The sequence below is a fragment of the Mirounga angustirostris genome, unplaced genomic scaffold, assembly GCF_029215605.1.
Source record: "Mirounga angustirostris isolate CCGP_5_RB_7025 unplaced genomic scaffold, mMirAng1.0.hap1 SCAF_6, whole genome shotgun sequence".
NCBI lineage: Eukaryota > Metazoa > Chordata > Mammalia > Carnivora > Phocidae > Mirounga > Mirounga angustirostris.
The window spans coordinates 145,961,779-145,981,383 of record NW_026991714.1 but is presented as its reverse complement, the minus strand read 5'-3'; the positions used below and the strand labels follow the sequence as shown (position 1 = coordinate 145,981,383).

The 19,605-nt window shown below is 42.4% G+C and overlaps 1 protein-coding gene across 4 annotated transcripts; it reads left to right on the top strand.

Annotated features, from left to right (window-relative positions):
• The first annotated feature begins 59 nt into the window (after window positions 1–59).
• Window positions 60–18,076, top strand: LOC123847130 (ATPase PAAT). Of its 4 annotated transcripts, none has more exons than XM_045879229.3 (6): window positions 60–367; window positions 1,031–1,234; window positions 2,228–2,297; window positions 6,602–6,808; window positions 13,388–13,842; window positions 16,909–18,076. In XM_045879229.3, the coding sequence occupies exons 1-6, from the start codon at window positions 204–206 to the stop codon at window positions 17,141–17,143; spliced, it is 1,335 nt and encodes a 444-aa protein (XP_045735185.2). In that variant the 5' UTR covers window positions 60–203; the 3' UTR covers window positions 17,144–18,076. The 4 variants fall into 4 exon arrangements, with proteins under 4 accessions (XP_045735185.2, XP_064451463.1, XP_064451465.1 ...); XM_064595393.1 differs by having other exon boundaries at window positions 60–409; XM_064595394.1 differs by lacking the exon at window positions 60–367 and adding an exon at window positions 767–936.
• The last annotated feature ends 1,529 nt before the right edge of the window (window positions 18,077–19,605 follow it).

Here is a 19,605-nt window from a genome sequence, read left to right as displayed (position 1 = left end):
GCGCGTTGCTGCAGCCGGCTGGCGCGCGCATGCGTGTCTCCGGTACCTGGTTTTCTCCCCGGCTGGGCGAGGAGCCGCGGGGCTTGGGTTTGAAGCCAGCCGAGCCGGAAGCCGGTCTGCTCCTTCGCCTCCCCTCTGTTCCTGGCGGAAACGCAAGCCCTGGAAGAGAGGTTCCGGGCTCAGCCTGAACTGGCGGCGGCAGAATGGAGACCGGGGCCGAGGACGTGGGACTGACCCGCCGCCCGATGCTGGCCTCTTCCTGGGATGCCGCCTGCGGAGCCCTGGCCCACAGCCTCCGTCTCACCCGGGCTGACGTCGGCGCCCGGGACTTGGACTGGGAGGAACCGCTGGCTCCGCCTGCCCCGGGGTGCGCCGGGCCGGCGGGGACTGGGGCCGCCGCTGCGGGAAGGTCGTGCCCCTGGGGAAGCCGGGAAGGCGGGTGGGGGCCGTGCGGGGAGAGGGTGTGGGCCCGGGATCCGGGAGCCGAGCTGGCGGCAGGTGTGTGCGGGGAGCGGGGCCGGAGGCGGGGCCGGGGCCGTGAGTGTCGGGCGCGGGGCCGGCGGCCGGGGACCGGCTCCGCCGCCGGGTCGGAACCGGGCTCCGCCCCCCCCTCCGCGCGCAAAACCGGCAGAGGCCTCCTGTCGACCCGAGTCGGCGTTAATAAGTGGGACTGTCGAGAGCCCGCATCGGCTTCGTTATGCAAGAGATAGGCGTTTGCCTCGTGGTGTCTTCTGTTGCCCACTGTGGTGCACACAGTAGGTCCCAGCGAACTTTCTCTCTTGAAATGAGACGTACCTACCGGGGATCGCGTCGGCAATCGAGGGAGCCGTAGAGGGCAAAGCCCTGGTGTCCGGAGTGTGCATGTCCTTGGGAATCTGTGTCCAGCGTCTGTTGGGTGCTCGGGAAGGTGCGGGGACCTCAGTGGTAAATGAAGACGTGAGTTAGGAGGAGGACCGTGGCCTGATAAGAGGCTTGTGGGCGGTGTTCGGACAAGTAGACTGAGGCAAGTGTTGGACGGTTTTCTTTTCAGCCAAGATCTGGTGGTTCTGAAGAGCAGCCTGAACAGCCCCGATGAAAAGCCCTGCTTCCTTTACCTGAGATGTGACCCTAACGGAGGCGAGGAAATCGTTGCTGTTGGCATTTTGAGTTCAGCAAGAAATATGGAAGTGTACTTAGGAGACGAGTACTGTGGAACCAGTAGGGGCAAGAATGTTTGTAGTGATCGGGATCACAGGTTGGTAACTCGTTAAGGCGGCAGTGTTCTCGCGCGGCGGTGTGACTGTCCTCGGCCTTTGTGGTGGTGGTTGGTGGCCTGACACTGAGGCCAGACGCCGGGGAGGAGAAGATGAAAACGTCACCATTCCTAATAGCCCAAAGGTTGCAGGAGGGGCAGTTTCTCAGTTTCTCCCTTTAAGGGCTCTTTGAGATAGTCTGAGCTTTCTCGTTGTTGTAAATGCGGAGATTTCGGCTGAGTGAGGGAGGTGACTGGCTAGAGGGTCGTACAGTCAGTCCCTATTCCTGCCCCTCGGCTTTCTCCATGAGCACACAGTGGTCTGTTTCCCAAAGGCAATTGGGCGGTTAGTCTGCAACGTTGAACACATGTTTCTGAAAGGAAGCCCATCACAAACGGTGCGCAGGCCCAAGACGGTGCCCCACAGCCGTCTGTGTAACCCACAGGTCCGCGCGTTAGCCTGTGATTTTTCTCCAGGTTCTGATACAAGGATTCTACCCGAATTCAACCTCAGGGTTTAAGGAAGGGCTTAGAAGCAATTAGAAAAAGTGGTGTTTTTTCCTTTGAGTATAGTTGACACAACATTGCATTAGTTGCAGGTGTACGCCATAGTGATTCAGCATCTGCATAGGTTATGCTGTGCTCACCACGAGTATAACTACCGTCTGTTACTGTACGATATTATGTCAAGATCGTTGACATATTGCTACTGCAATATCATCTGTGGCCACGCAAGTCTACTACAGTATCATTGACTGTATTTCCTATACTGTACCTTTTATTCCCACTACTTACTCATTCCATAACCAGAAGCCTGTATCTCTCTCACGCCCCTTCATCCATTTTGCCCATCCCTCTGACAGCGGTCCGTCTGTTTTCTGTACTTATAGCTGATTCTGCTGTTTCTTTGTTTATTCCTTTGGAACAATTCATTTTTAAATGTAACTGTTCAAACTAATAGAAGTAAAATTGATTTAAATTCCGTTTTATTTTTAGTGAGCACAGAATTGTTTTCTACAAAAAATATTTAAAATTGGAGTCCTCCAGCCATGCTTGTAAAGTAAAGGTAAGTCATCACTAGATTTTAACTAGTTTGACAACTGCAAATGTTTTTGTATGATTTGTACTTGTTTTCTGTTGGTTCAGTCATATGGTTAGTCCAGCTTTGTTCCTTATTATCTTTATATAAAAATATGGTGTCGTGAAAACTATAAGCAGTTTTGGCTTTATTATATCAAGAAAGATATAGGGAGATATATCAAGAAAGAAGGGAATTGGGGAAGTTTTAGAGAAGAGCATCCAAAAGTTAAAGGGATTGGGACTGATGTCTTGAATATGAAAAATATCATTGCGGTGAACTTTAGTGTTCTCACTGGAGCCTAGAGAAAAGTTACTGAGCTGGAAGACATAGACCCAGGATATTCCTCCTGTTTTGTTGCGTAGTCAAATGACCATGGGCAGCCTCTTTATTTCTTTCGAACTACTTCATGGATAAATTAAGGGACAAAAAAAAAAAACTTGGTATGTACATGAATGTTCATCACCATTCCTAATAGCCAAAAGGTTGCAAAGAAAACAACCCAACGGTCCATCACTGAATGTGTAAACAAAATATGGAATACCCACACAATCGAAAAGTACTCGGTCATGAAAAGCATATAGAAACACAGATGAACCTTGAAACATACCGTGCAAAAGAACTTGGGATCACATATTGTATGATTCTCTGTGTATGTATATATAAGGTCCAGAACATGCAAATCCACAGAGACTGAAAGTAGATTACTTACTATCTAGGGCTGGGAGGGAGTGGGGGGGTGGGTATTGGTGGGATGGGGAGTGACTGTCAGGGGGAACATGGCTACTTTTTGGGTGATGTTCTAAAAGTGCAATGGCTCTCACCAAAAACCATAAGATACCTAGGAATAAACCTAACCAAAGAGGTGAAAGATCTACTTTCTGAAAACTACAGAAAACTTATGAATGAAATTGAAGAGGACACGAAGGAATGGAAAAACATTCCATGCTCATGGACTAGGGGATCAAACATTGTTCAAATGTCTATACTACCCAAAGCAATCTATACATTTAATGCAATCCCTATCAACATACCATGAGCATTTTTCACAGAGCTAGAACAAACAACCCTAAAATTTGTACAGAACCACAGAAGACCCCATGTAGCAAAAACACAGTCCTGAAAAAGAAAAACAAAGCTGGAGGCGTTACGATTCTGGACGTCAAGCTATACTACAAAGCTGTAGTCATCAAGGTAGTATGGTACTGGCACCTAAACAGATACGTAGATCAATGGAACAGAATAGAAAACCCAGAAACGGAGCCACGACTATGTGGTCAACTAATCGTCAACAAAGTGGGAAAGGATATCCAATGGAAGAAAGACTGTCTCTTCAACAAATGGTGTTGGGAAAATTGGACAGCAACATGCAGAAGAATGAAACCGGACCACTGTCTTACACCATGTACAAAAATAAATTTAAAAAGGATGAAAGACCTAAATGTGAGACAGGAAACCATCCAAATCCTAGAGGAGAACACAGGCAGCAACGTCTTTGATCTTGGCCACGGCAACTTCTTGCCAGAGACAAGGGAAACAAAAGCCAAAATGAAGTATTGGGACTTCATCAAGATAAAAAGTTTCTGCACGGTGAAGGACACGACAAAACTAAAAGGCAGCCTACGGAATGGGAGAAGATATTTGCAAATGACATCTGATAAAGGGTTAGTATCCAAAGTCTTTAAAGAACTTATCAAACTCAACACCCAAAACACAAATAATCCAGTGAAGAAATGGGCAGAAGACATAAACAGACATTTTCCAAAAAAGACCTACAAATGGCTAACAGACGTGAAAAGATGCTCAACATCACTCATCATCAGGGAAATGCAAATCAAAACCGTGATGAGATATCAGCTGACACGTGTCAGAATGGCTAAAATTAACAACACAAGAAACAACGGGTGTTGGTGAGGATGTGGAGAAAGGGGAACCCTCTTGCACTGTTGGTGGGAATGCACACTGGTGCAGCCACTCTGGAAAACAGTATGGAGGTTCCTCAAAAAAGTTAAAAAATAGAACTGCCCTTCGACCCAGCAGTTGCACCACCAGGTAACAACCCAAAAGATAGAAAAATACAAATTGGAAGGGGTACATGCACCCCAGTGTTTATAGCAGCATTATCAACAATGATGTTTATAGCAGCCAAACTATGGAGAGAGCCCAAATGTGCATCAGCTGATGAATGATTAAGGATGTGGTATATGTATACGATGGGATATTACTCAGCCATCAAAATGAATGAAATCTTGCCATTTGCAACAACATGGAGGGAGCTAGAGTGTATTCTGCTAAGCGATAAAAGTTAGAGAAAGACAAATACATGGTTTCACTCATATGTGGAATTTAGGGAAGAAAACAGATGAACATATGGGGCAGGGGGAGAAAAAAGAAACAAACCGTAAGAGACTCTTAAAGATAGAGAACAAACAGGGTTGCTGGAGGGAGGTGGGTGGGGGATGTGCTAAATGTGTGATGGGTATTAAGGAGGGCACTTGTTACGATGAGCACTGAGCGTTATGTGGAAGTGGTGAATCATTGAATTCTACTCCTGAAACCAGCATTGCACTGTATGTTAACTAACTAGAACTTAAAAAAACATCTGAAAAGATAAGAAATAGAATAAAATAAAACTATAATGGCTACGCAACTCTGTGAATATACTAAAATGCACTGAATTGTACACTTGAAATCATTTGATTGTTTGGCACTTTAATTATATCTCAATAAAGCTGTTTTTAAATTTAAATTTTTTAAAAAGGAAATAAATCCTTGCTATCTTTTTATCTCCACATTACTTTATACAAGGTTACAAGACTTTAGAATAAGAAGCAGTAAGTAATTTCATAGCCTGCTGGTACCAAATTTACAGAAGTGATTATTCCAACATACTGGTTTATATGGTATATATTAATAGCTTCCAGATTTATTTAAATGAAGTGTTTCATGCATTCAATACTATTTGAATGCCTACGGATGCTAGATACTGTAACTAGGCATGTAGGAATTAGCAGGAATATAATGAATGACTGCGCTCATGTTGCTGACATTCTCGTGTGATGAAATAGATTATAAGCTGACTCAATGAGCACAATATGTCCCATATTCAGTGGTGGAGCAATGGGGATGAAAAAACAGGAGGGTAGCAGGGAGGTTAGAAGGTAGGTGTGTAAATGTAATGCGGAGGTTCCTTAATTGTTGAGGACAGTCACTTCTTTGGTGCCATGCTCAGAGTTCTTGGATTATGGGTTCTTGACCTGTGTTGTCATGTTACACATGGTTTCGTATGTGTATCTGAAGGTGAGTGTTTTTTGTTACCTGTTCTATGGAAGTTCTACGGGAATGCTAAGGGTAGTCTCATTAGAGACATCCTAGGCCCGCTAAAGGTTGTTCTGGGGCAGTAGTATATGAAAGTTAGAAGTTACTGACCCATCCTTTTCAGCACTTACTTACAGTGGTAGGTACTGGGAATTTTAACACCTAGTCCTCATAACAACCGTGTAAAATCATTGTTTTTTACCCTCCCTCATTTTATTCCTGACTCAGGTTTCTGCCTTTTTCCCCGGGTCACACAGGCTCTAAGTAGAGTCGTCATTGACTCTGTCTGATTCTAAATCCTGGTCCCTTTCTACTTTGCTACTTTGTTGTCCATATGACACAAGAAATGTCTTTTGGTTCAGAAACATGGATGAAATAAGGCAGCCTAAAGCACTGGGCAGGACACTGCTATAGAAGCCAGAGGGCTAGGTTCCAAGCTTGACTTTTACCAATTTGGTAATCCTGTGACAAGTCAGAAAATCACCCCTGACCTCATCTTTTTGTGTGTGAACCAGTAGGTTATGTTAGACCATATCTGACTTTCTCTTAAAATTCTCAGTTCTAAAAGACTGACTTATTTTTAGTATTTCAGTAAATACTTTGGAAGTGCTTTTGTAAAGCCTTCTTTTGTATTAAATAGTATTATAGCTAGCCGTGCTGTGTTAAGTTCTCAGATTGGTATAGTTTATTTTTATTCATTAATTTAAGTGAACGAAATCTTATCGTAGCCCCTTTTGTATATTCTGTGTATTTATTCAGTTTCAAATGGTATTCTTTTTATAAATCGTTCTTATGAGCCTTGTGGTAAATTAGAAGTGCTGATCGTTACAATTTTCAGGAAAACTTAAAAATGAACATGTATTTAAAGTTTATTTTCCTAAGTGCGTTATTGCCAGTTTATATAGAAAAGTGACCTTAAGTAGTGATTACTGTTTAATATTATTATTTTCTGGAACTTCTTTGTTTTATAATAGTTGCTCTCCTTTGGTGAAAAGCAGTGTGTGTTCATCAGTAAAATTGTGGTACAGTTGAGGCGGGTTTCAACAAATTCTTCCACAAGCTCTCCTGCTCTAGGATCAAGGATAGACCTGCAGAGGGTCCAAACTCTCATGGAGGCCATGGGGTCAAAGTTGTCACCTGGCGCTCAGCAACTGATGAATATGGTTAAATTTCAGCAGCAGGTAGGTAGACGTGGATTCTGTCGAGGTACCATTAAAAATTTCAGAATGACGGCTTTTCATAAGGCCACGTATCGACTTAAGTTTTTTCTTTGAACTTTGTTGATTTGACCGCTACCTTTATTTGCTTTGTAAAAGAACATTTTGTAGACTTTCTCTTCCACAAAATATCTTACCACAGATCTTTACAATTTTCCATGAATTTACTCATTCATTCAGCAGCTATTTATTAAGCACCTTCTCAGCGAATAAGGCAATGTTTGGAGCACTTTAGGAAGTTCAAAGATCAGTTAGTTTGTAGCCCGTCTTTAAGGATCTTTATATAGTCTCATTTTATCTAGGTCTTGAAGGAAGAAGGATGGGACCGGGCAAGTAAATTTGGAGGGGTGCAGTTCGGGAGAGAGAAAATAGCATGGAGTGACTCTTCAGTGCTAGAAGGAACAGGATATAGCTAGGAAATGAGTAGAAGTTCACTTCTCTGGGGTGAAGAAGTGGTTGGGGGAGTTAGCTTGGGGTTGGACCATAGAGGGTTTTGAATGCTCCGTTAAAAGTACCTGCGTGGTTTTGCGTACATTTTGAGAAACTAACCTAGCGCTATGCGTAAGAGGAGTGAGAAGCAACAGTGATCGGTAGGATGTGAGACGCCGGGGGGAGCCGTTCCGTGCTCCTTTCCTCATCCAGATGAGAGTCAAGAAGGAGGGTCTAAAATTGGACGGATAACCTGATGCTGGATTGTGAGATGTTACCATGATGGTGCCATCAGCTCTAGATAACTTGATATTGGTATCGCCAGAGAAAAATAGAGTTAAAGGGGACGTTGAGGTTTGGAAGATGGTGGTACCAACGATATCAATGGAACCCAAGGGAGGAGACCGTTGGGAAAAAGGGAGTTTGATTTTGGGAATATCAAGTTGTAGATGTGAATCAGACAGTTCCTGGGATGATGCTGCGAGCTTTTGGAAGCACAGGAGGGTGTGCGGGTGGAGGTGGGGGAGCCGAAGGGAGGTTTGAGAGATGTACCCAGTAGAGGGCAGGGAAAGTGCTGAAGGGAGAGCCGGAGCAAGGAAGAAAGGTCCATGGGGAGTAGCTAGGTTTGGTAAGGATAATAGGGAGCAGGAAAAGGAATAGAACAGCGGAAGACCAGCGGTGTGACCCAGTAGCACGAGGGAAGATCTGATGTCAGGAGACCTGATTTCAGGTTGTGGTGCTGACATGAGTAGTTGCGTAATGTGGCATTGCTTCGTCTTTTTTTTTTAAGATTTTATTTATTTATTTTTGACAGAGGGGAGAGACAGCCAGTGAGAGAGAGAACACAAGCAGGGGCAGTGGGAGAGGGAGAAGCAGGCTTCCCGCTAAGCAGGGAGCCAGATGCGGGGCTCGATCCCAGGACCCTGGGACCATAACCTGAGCCGGAGGCAGACACTCAACGACTGAGCCACCCAGGCACCCCTGCTTCCTCTTTTTTACATAAATTTTGTCGTGTTCAAAATCTATAAACGATAATACTGCTAAGATAAAGGATTCATGGGAAAGTTTAAAAGAAATAGTCGAAACAAACAACTTGTGTACCTTTTGTGAGCTTTACCAATCGTAATTCAGTCCAGGTGTCACTGATGCAATGGGCAAGACAGGGAAACTGGGAAAGTTGACGGTTATCCTGGGAACCCTGGAAAGGAAGGTTTCAAAAAAGTACCAGTTCCATACTTTTCTTTCTCTTGTACCGTCACCCCACCTCGATCCTCAGGAAGTCCCTGACTGGTCCTCCTGCTCGACTGCAGTCCATTCTCCACAGGGTGACCAGAGTAATCTCAAAGGGTAAATCAGACTCATCGTTCCCTGTGTGAAGCCCTCTGACTGCTTCTCATCACCCTCAGAAGTAACCCAGATTCCTTACCCTGGCGTCTAAGATCTGGGCCTTCTTTGATTCCTTAACCTCATCTCCTACCAAATCTCCTGGGACACCTGGCTTCCAGACATGCTGATGTGTGTAGTGCTCAGATATTCACGTGTGTTCAGGACCTTGGCACTCTTAATTTTTCTCTTTCTCCACAAGCCTCTTCCCCAGACTGGGGCAGGGCTGGCTTTTTCTTTTTATTCAGATTTCAACTTCAGTGTTACATCCTTAGTGTAACTTAGATGTAACACATCCTTCCCCAGCCACCGGTTTAAAATTTTCATCAGAGCCTTCTTGACTGTTTTGTTGTTGTTTATATGTTGGTCTGTTTACCTCATTCAAATACAAGCTTCATGCAGACAGGGAGCTGGTCTGTCTTGTTTGTGACTCCAAGTAAGTATATGATACATGTGCCTTTTGGGTTGTCAGCTAAGTGCTTCTTGGAGATCTTCAGGGTTCAGATTGAATGATCATGATATGGAAACGAGCTCTTGAGGGGTTAGGCAGTAAATGGGGGTAGTTGGAATGTGGAGGTACCCAGGGTTAAATGGGTTTGTTTCAAGAATGATAGAGATAAGGAGCTTCCCTGTATCGGAATCCCTTGGAATGTTTATAAAGTGCAGATTCCTGGCTGTCACCAATGACCTGAAACCCAGAAGGTGGGATCCGGGAATTATATCAACCAGGCATCCCCAGATGATTCTTAACGCATAGTGTATTTTAAGAACAAGTGATCGAGGAGAAGGATCCCACGGAGATAGAAAATGTAGAACAAGACGAAATTATTTTCTGTGTGCAAGACTTTGGAAACATCAGAGAGGGTTAATGAGGTAAAATCAGCTCATGGACTGATTTTTGTGTTCTAAAAACTGAACTTTGGAAAAAGAGATAACATGGATAGTTTTTTTGGTCATGTCTTTAAGTTTTTTGGTTTAATTCCAAAAATAACCTGTTCTCTTTGCTATTAATATCCATCCATTCAGAAGTGCATTAAATAAATCATAAAAGTGCTCTCCCAGCTTTCATTCTCTTGCCCAGCTTGGTGTGTATCCTAGAGTTTCCTGCGTATGTAGAAATACATGCAAGTCCTTCCATCCAGTGCACGTGTTGTGACGTGCCCCCCTCCCCCCAAGAAATCCTTGTATATGGGGCCATTTGGGGAACCCTGCGGAAGAAGGAAGGTGATTCAGTTCAATGTTCTTTTAAACATGCTAATAAAAGACCTCTTCCAAGTGTGGAGGCTCTCTTTATGGGATGATTCTTACGGGGCACACCTGGTTTTCTAGGATTGCATGTTATTAACAAGCAGGAATCTATGGAATGTCTCCCTAGAAAGTGTCATGTAAGCTACGTAACTGTTAAGTCTCAAGTAGGGATGTTTTGGGGCATCTGGCTGGCTCAGATGGTAGAGCGTGTGACTCTTAATCTCGGGCTTATAAGTTCGAGCCCCACGTTAGGTGTAGAGATTAATTAAAAATAAAATGTTAAAAGTAAATAAATATAGTAGGGATGTTTCATGACCAAAACTGTTCCTTCAGTGGAAGCTGTGTAACCGCACACGCGATTTAGAACCTTCCTACATTAATTTGGGCAGGGCCTGTCGTGAAGGGGAAAGAAGTGACCTGGGAAGCTTTGTTAGAAGCCTTCCACCTTTCCCGGCTTCACCTGTGCTTTGGGGTTGCTTGTGTTCTTAAAAGTTTTGTTAAAGTGTTTTCTTATTTCTTTATATTTCACGTTCAAATTTGCTGGCTTTGATTTGTGTTTGCTTTACAATTTAGCAAAATTGAATAGGAATTCTATATCAAAGTGCCTAGCCTATAGTTTTCATTTAATGTTGCCTGAATGAAAGGATGCACCCCATTTTTCTCGAAGAAAACGTACTCAGTTATGCAGGATTTACAGTTTACTAATTTCACCTTTAAAATACAAATATGTTTTTTTCTTGCTTTTTCAAGGTGATACTTGTTTAAATTTTTTATAATAAAAGTTAGACAGTCCTTTCAGATATCTGACGAGATGTTCAGAAATAGACCCTTAATTTTTCACAAGTCTGGGGGTAAATGTGCACGTGTATTAAATGATGTGTCTACACAGATACATGGCCCTTTACATATTCATGTATAGGTATATGGACATAATTTTGTGTGAATGCTTCTGTGTTCTTTTAAGCTACTGTGTAAGTGTTTTCCATATAACATCTGACCTGGATCCTAAGCAATAAATATGTATAAATTATTTCATACATATTCCCCTGCCTACTTTTAAAAGGGTTTTGGTGGACCTTTCATGGCACCATGTGTGAGACAGCACAAGAAGATTAGAAGAACTGAGTAAATGAAACAAAAGGAAACAGAAGAATAGCCACCAGCACCTAAAGTTGGTGTATTCACTGCACTGCCATATAGACTTACCTGTGAATTCCGTGATATTTAATACAAAGAGGAAAAGGAAATTACCTTAAAAGCTCTCATCTGAGAAAAATATGACTAATTTTTGGAATCACTGAATTTCTTCTAATTAAAATTTGGTATATCAGAAAAGAAAACCTCACATAGCAAATACTTTATTTGCGTTTCCATTTTCTTAATTAAAATTTCTGCCAAATTAGTTGCCATACACAATTTTGACATTGATTTCACTGCTATTTCTACCAAATTTTCGATTTCCTGGGGTCCTTCAGTGGCTTAGTCTGTTAAGCGTCCGACTCTTGATTTCGGCTCAGGTCACGGATCTCAGGGTCGTGAGATCAAGCCGCGAGTCGGGTTCCATACTGGGCATGGAGCCTGCTTGGGATTCTCTCTCTCTCTCTCTCTGCCTCTCTCCACCCCCCCAATCATGCTCTCTCTCTCTAAAACTAAAATTTAATTAAAAGAATTTTCATGTTTCTGTCATTAAGGTTTTTTTGGACTGTTTACCACTACCAAAAATAATTTAGCTTTGTCATCATGATTGAGTAAGGCTCCTTTCTATCAAAGGAGAGTTGTTGAATTTTAAAATTTTGTATATAATTATATGTATTGTATATATAATGTATAATATATGTAATTTATATAATTATATACAGTCCATCTTGTAGGAATAATTTAAGGTTTATCCAAACCTTGCATTCAGTAGAAGAAAATAACGTTTCTTTATAAAGAGTATTCCTCCAAAGTACAGTTCAGTAAAAGAAGTCTCATGGAGACCCTCCTGCTGCCCCCTCCACCCCCACCGACTTCCCTGGATCTCATCATTTCCCTTGCCTCCTTTATTTTTCCCTAAAGTATTTATCACCGTCTCCATCCACATGATATATTGCCTGCCTGCCTACCTTCCTTCCTTCCTACTTTCCTTCCTTCCTTGCTTCTTTCCATTGTTCTCTGCTCCCATATTGGTTCCACATATCAGTGCTTTTCATTTGTTTTGTTCACCCACTTATTTTCTGTGCCGGAAGCACAGAGTAGATTTCTGGTAAATATTTGTTGACCAAATGAATTTTGGTTTGGTTCAGTCCAGGAATCATTTTTTAGAGTGTCTAGACAATGTATGTACTGAGTTTCTTTAGCTAACCTGCATAACACTTGTCTCAGTCTCTTTCAGTAGGTGTTGAGCAGGAGTACGGATGTGTTGATATCTCCCGAGTAAGAATAGAGTTTTGTGTTTCCAATTTAGAATACAGCCCTATAACTTAGCAGTTTCGTAGGCTAGAGGTAGTTTTGCTTTACTCTTGCAGAAGAACTGAAGAGCATAGCAAGAACATGCCCCTGTATGGGAGACCACGTAACCTCATCACAGAAGTGAGCCAGAACCCTGTCATGAAATAATAGAGCATAGCCAGTTCAGTTGAGGCCGTAAAACATAATCTGTTATCCTGTAAATCATTAAGGCAGACATAGCCAAAAGTGGGCTCATTTTAGTTGTTGCAGATGTCGCAACTGTACTGATGAAACATCAGACTTCTTTTAAAGATTTTATTTATTTCTTTGACAGAAGGAGACACAGCGAGAGAGGGAACACAAGCAGAGGGGGTGGGAGAGGGAGAAGCAGGCTTCCCGCCGAGCAGGGAGCCCGACGCGGGGCTCGGTCCCAGGACCCCGGGATCATGACCTGAGCTGAAGGCAGACGCTTAACGACTGAGCCACCCGGGTGCCCCGAAACATCAAACTTCTAGTATATAAGCTATCTGGTGTATCTTCCATGATAAGCTAGTTATAACAGATCTCCTTAGGTTAGCTTATTATATGGGAAACTTGATGGGTGATATTTAAATCTAAGAATATTACTAATTACTGTGCCTCAGTTGAGAGTACTGTGTTTTATTACCATAAATTAAGGAGGCCTTCGTAGTGGAGACATTAATGCTAATGCAACTTTACTAAGCATGCTAATATTTAATATTTCCTTTAGGAAAAACTACAGGGAAACCATTAAAAGCCTTGACTCTGGAGTTAGGTGGTCTGGGTTCATGTCCCCATTCTGCCACTTACTGGTTACTAACTGTTACACTAGTTATGTTACCTTAGGCAGGTTACCTTCAGCCTTGGTTTCAGCTTAGCTGTGGTCTCCTCAACTTAAGATTGTAGCCTACATCATATGGATGTTTAGAGGATCAGATGAGAGCATGCGCGTTGCTTTGACTTAGAGTAATTAGCCCAAAAGGTAGCTGTCGCTACTACCAATAGTAACATGTATTTATTCACCTTGCTTAGAATTGTGTTCCCATCGGAGAGCAGCTTCGGTCGGCTTTGGGAAATACTGGCTACAAACGTATGATCGACCTGCAGTCGTCAGTTGCTTCAGGAGCCTCAGACAAGTCACCCTCCACGCCTTTCCCTTTTAGAACCGGATTGACATCTGGAACCCTGACTGAAGACTTAAACACCTACGTTGATAAAAGTCCACAGCCACCGGGTGCAGGAAACACTACAAACCTCCAAGAGTATAACATTGTGCCACAAAACCATTCTTTTCTTGAGAATGACCTGAGAAACGCAGTTTCTTCTTTCCTGCCGAAAAAAGCGAGTGACAACTCAAATGTCCCTAACTCTGAGTTGCTGCCTTTTCTCCAGAATTTATGTAGTCAGGTTAACCATCTCCGTGTGGGACGTAACACCAAGTGGCAGGAAGGCATCACTAAGGCTGGGGAAGGCGTTGTTGGTGTTGCGTAAGTATTTCAGACAAATGTGGTTTAGGTTTCGTAGATGGAAGAATCAGTTGGGGGACAACAGATTTGTTTCACTAACTACTGCCTGTAGCTGTTTCCAGTAATTTTAGGAGCTATAACTGAACGTGGATCGTGGACTTAAACGTACAACGTAAAGCTATAGGGGCTTCTGGCTGGCTCAATCGGCCGAGCATGGAACTCTTTTTTTTTTTCTAATTTTTAATTTTATTTTTTTAATTTATTTTTTGCAGAGCGTGCAACTCTTGTGAGTTTGATACTTGCCTTAGGTGTAGAGATTACTTAAAAATAAAATCTTTAAAAACAAATAAGCAGAAAGCTATAAAACTTTTCCAGTAGTATGTAGAACATTTGGGAACCTCAGAGTAGGAAAAGACCCTTAGGTGATACCAGAATCACAGTAATGGGAACACTGATATATTGGATCCCGTCAAAATGTAAAACTTCTGCCTTGTGAAAGACCCCGTTAAGAGGATTAAGATGCAGATACAAAGTGGGAGGAAATATTTGCAAGTCACAAATTTAACAGATGGCCTGCATTTCTGTCGCTCCCAGAATTCACGTAAGAAAAAAGTTCGATCAGAAGATGGGCAACAGACATGGAGACATGTTACTAGAAAGGGTACACATACCAAATAAGCAAGGGAAAAGATGATCATCATTGACCTCATGGCTGTCAGGGAAATGAATATCAAAACCACAAGATACCTCTGCACAGTTATTTGAAGATTAAAATAAAAACAAAAAATGGTAACAATACCCAGTGCTGATGAGGATGTGGAGAAACTGGATCTTTTCTACACTGGCGGTGGGGGTGTGGAATGCTATAGCCACTCTAAAAAATACTTTGGCAATTTCTTGAAAAGTAAACATTTACCGTCTGATCCAGCAGTCCCACTCCTGAGCATTTATCCCGGAGAAATGAAAACTTAAACGTCCACACAAGAAACTATGCCCAGTTCTTCATGCAAAGCTTTATTTCTATGTAACAGCCAAAACCTGGACGCAACCAAAATGTCTTAAAATAGATGAACAGTTAAACAGACTGTGGTATATCCATATCACAGGGTGGTAATCAATAAAAGGAACGGACCACTGACACCCGCAATAACCTGGATGGCTTCTGAGGACATTATGCTGAGGGACAAAAGAGAATCTCAGGAGGTCACGCCGTGTGTGGTTGTATTTGCATAACCTCCTCAAAGTTGTAGAGATGGAGACCATATTGGTGGTTGCCAGGTGTTAGGGGTGGAGGGCGTTAGGGGAGTGGGTGTGACAGTAGGGGGTGGCAGGAGGGAGATCTTTGTCGTGAAGGAAGAGTTGCGCGTCTCAGTTGTGATGTTCACGTGAATGTGTGTACGTGTGATAGAACGGCATCCACGCACCCCGTGCCAACATCAGTTTTCTGCTTTTGTATTCTGCCAGAGTTAGGTGAGATGTAACCACTGGGTAAAGGGTCCTGGGGAACTCTAGTATCTTTACAACTTCCTGTGAATCTGGAGTTATTTGGAACAAAAAAACACTCAGCGTTTTAAAACCCCCTCATATATTCTAGAGTGGGGTTCTCAAACATTTTGGTCTTTACATTCTGAAAAATAATTGAGGACTCTAAAGCCCCTTTATTTATGTAGAGTATATGAAAGGATTCATTTGTTTAAAAATAACAAACCCGTTGGGTGCCTGGGTGGCTCAGTTAAGCGGCTGCCTTCGGCTTGGGTCGTGATCCCAGGGTCCTGGGATCGAGTCCCGCATCGGGCTCCTTGCTCAGCAGGGAGCCCACTTCTCCGTCTCCCTCTGCTGCTCCCCCTGCTTGTGCTCTCTGTCTGTCAAATAAATAAATAAAGTCTTTAAAAAAAAATAACAACCCATTACACAGTAACGTAACAAATTGTAGTAGAAATATATTTCCTAAAAAAAACTTAGAATGGTATTATGTGAGAAGTATAGAATCGACACTAGCTTCTGGTGGCATTCTCATCTGTGTGGCCCTCCAGCATATAGCATCAGTAGCTAGTAAGACCGCAGAAGTACTGAGAATAAACGGGGTTGATGTCTGGAGAAAATATTTATACCCTAAATTGACTACCTTCAGAAAGTCTAAGAAACAGAAAAATACTCAACCACAACTTCTTTTGATCACCTGAGCAGTGACTACACCTCGTGTAGCCTCTGGGAAATGTCACCGTATGTTCATGAGGATCCGGATGAAGAGTTCGGATATCATCTTAGTGGTAGTGTACGAACACTTGGCACTTATGGAAGCTGAAAAAGTCATGGCGACCCCGGGGTTTTATGGACCACGCCCTGAAAGTCGCTGTCCTGGTGTTCATTGGTTGTGAGCTTGAGAAACGAGCGCTTTTGATTTATTAGATTTTATTTATTTGAGAGAGAGAGAGAGAGAGAGAGAGAGCATGAGCGGGGGGAGGGGCAGAGGGAGAAGCCGGCTCCTCCCTGAGCAGGGACCTTGGGCTCTTGACCCCAGCTGAAGTCAGATGCTTAACCGACTTGAGCTACCCGGCCGCCCCTTTTTACTATTTTTATTTCTGTCTGCCCATTCCAGTTACATTCATTTTTAAATGTTTTCATATTAGGTTAGAAAACCTTCCATTATTTAGTGAGGTTGTGCGGGTGACAAGGACAAAACTTGAAATTGTAGGGTTGTTTAGGGAAGTTCTTGGAAGACATACGTGGAGACCTTAAAAAAAATTGGGCCAGATCAGTTTTGGTTGGGGGCTCAAAATCAAAAGACCCTTTGTAAGAGACTTGTTCTGTGAGGGTAGACATTCTGTCCTCGTTGTTCTCTCCTCATTTCCCTGGTATGCTTGGAATGTTGTAAGAATCAGATACAGAATGCTTTGGGCATTCAGGGTTGTGGTTGCCTGTTGGTAGATGTACTTTGGCAGCCGGAAATACATCGTACCCAGACGGCACCGTTGTGGAGACAGATTTCCGCAGTGTACGTTGGCTGCTTGTTTCAGTATAGTTCGGTTGTTTCTGTTATGATACCAGGGATGATTGTTATACTGGTTTTTTAACATTTGTTTTTAGAATGGAAGAGCAACCTGTGTGCACCTACTTGGAAAAGATTCTTACTAAAAATATGGAACTGCTGGAAAAGAAACTTGTGGACCACATCGATCAGCGAATATATCAACTCCAGGAACACATGGATACAAAGATGGCTCTGTTAATGGACCTGCTGCAGAATCCCTACTCCCCACCCCCTGGGACGGTCCTTAGACAGTGTGACTCTGGAGAAAGACTTTCAAATGGAGAAAGATAAGTGCTCAACATGTAGGATGTACTGCAGATATTTATTACGTATTTATTGCAAAGCCTAAACCCCCAGAGTTCAAAGCAAGTATTTAATGTCATTTGAGGAGCATCAGCTTACTTACATCAAGTGACCTCATTACTGTCAATCCAGGACTGTGCATTAAAATTAACATGATAGGGTCATCAATCATTTTTGTTTGCAATATTGTTTACTTTTATTTTTTACTTGTATTTACTTTTATTTTTGTTTAAGTGTTTAAAGTTTTTAAGGATGTCTATTTTAATTAATGAATCTGTATTTTATGTGTTTCAGTACTGTTTTAATTTATAGAAAGGCCTTATGTTTTAGGGATATGAAAAAAATACAGTATTTGATGTATTTTTCTTTTTCTAATTGATTGTTCTTGGAAACCTTAGAGTACTTAAGCCTTGCAACCTTTAATTTCCAGTCACCAAATTACATTTTATGTTGTTTATTTCAGATAAAAAATTAGATGTGATATTTCTGCAAAATTAGTATACATTGGGGCCATTAGTTTTATGTTCTGTCACAGTGGAGCTCTACTGTGGGTAGGAAAGAAACATCAGAACTGGACTTTTTTGTTAAGATTATTACTTTAGATTTTGCATTTGATGTAAAACAAGAGAAGTCATCTTGTTTCATTTCAGTAAACACAGAAAGTATAAGAAACTCTTCTCTTCTGATAGTGGTTCTTCTTTCCAGAGCCCTGCTCTGGTATATTTAACATGTGAAGTGCTGAACCTCTACAGTCGAGGATAAAGGCATATGAATCAAGGAGATTGCACTTCTCTCTGGCAGACGTAATTTTCAGAAATTATGACTATTTTATATGTGTTGAGATGTGGTATATTTGCATCTAAAAAATCATCTACTCTGGAAACGATGTGTCTTAAATAAATATAAATATTTTCTTTTTTATATTAAGATTTTATTTATTTATTTGAGAGAGAGAGCGTGAGAGAGAGAACACGAGCTGGGGTGGGGGGATGTAGGGCAAAGGGAGAAGCAGACTCCCCGCCGAGCAGGGAGCTCGACTCAGGGCCTCTATCCCAGGATCCCAGGATCATGACCTGAGTCAAAAGCAGATGCTTGACCGACTGAGCCAGCCAGGCACCCCAGAAATATTTTCCTTTCACCTAGTATTTGTTTAACATGAAAAAGATGTTTTACACTCATTTCATGTTTTGGTGAATTTAGTTCTTGAAAGTGAAAACTAATCCAGTGTTCATTTATGAATCACTCTGCACTCAGTGACAGGAGGTCTATATATCACTTTTATCAAGCTTTTCCTAATTTATTCACAACCTATGTAGCCAATAAGTAGCATTTTTTCCTACACTCAGGGGAAGCGTGTTGCACTTAAAGCTCAGCCCTCCTGTTTAGTAGCTGTACAATTTCTGATAGTTGTGGTCTGTTCTTTGGTTCAGAAATTGCCTTGAAATAGTTAAAACTAGAACATACAAGGTATGTTTTATAAAATGATTAAAATAATACAATATTCATGATTATAGTACTAGAAATAATTCAGATGAGCTTTAATTCCTGATTTTCCATTTCTTAATTTTTCCATGTTAATGAAGAGCTAACTTACATTTTATATGTATCAGAAATTCAGAGGTACTGATTTTCTTGTATTTATAAACTGCTGTGCATAAATCTGTTTATTGCTATATTATTATTTTCTAAGAAAATACTGCCTGAATTCGCTCAGCAGAAGCAGCAGACTATAGTACTTACAAACTCTCTATTAAGTTTTTTTTCTCTTGTAAGTTTTCTCCACATGTAATAAGCTGGGTCTGCGGAGTAAGGGCTAGCAAATGCACCTTCACGGGTAACCACCGCAGTTTGAAGTAGCTGCAAGGGATGTGTGATGATCAAGAAATTGAATCAAGATCCAGGTTGTGTATTTTAATTTCCACATTTTTACCACTTTGAGTGTTACTTCATCTCCCTCTTTGCCATGGGGGCGTGCTGAGGCTTCCCTCCCACTTTTCATCACTGGACTGTCGGTGTTCTGGGTGCAGGGCAGAGAGTGAGTTTGCATGCTGCTGCCCTAAGACTCCCCTGAAAGTGTGGCCATACAGACTAGCACAGGAGGCTCTTCCTCACTTGGCCCCAGCCCAGCTTTCCAGCCTCATCAGCCACCTCCACGTGATCTGCTGTTCTAACATGTCCTTTCTTCCCGCAGCTCCTCAGATTGTTGGTTCCAGCAGACGCGAGTCCTCCTCCTGTGGGTCTCACCTCTCCCTACCCTACGCTATCGTTCCAAGTCAGCTCAGATGCAGCCAACATGAAGCCATCCTGGGTCCCTCCCTCCCCCAGTCGGGAAGCAAGCAGGTGGATGGGAGAAACAGACAAGCAACACTGAAGGCTCGCTTTTGGGGCATGTAAAACAGTCGAGGTCGGCTAAAGCATAGGATGCATGTCAGGTAGTGGCCAGAGGTAAG

Coding starts and splice junctions, on each gene's coding strand:
- LOC123847130 (XM_064595393.1), top strand. CDS start 204: ATGGAGACCGGGGCCGAGGACGTGGGACTGACCCGCCGCCCGATGCTG. Junction 1,235..2,227: donor TGTAGTGATCGGGATCACAG/GTTGGTAACTCG, acceptor TTTTATTTTTAG/TGAGCACAGAATTGTTTTCT. Junction 6,809..13,387: donor TGGTTAAATTTCAGCAGCAG/GTAGGTAGACGT, acceptor CACCTTGCTTAG/AATTGTGTTCCCATCGGAGA.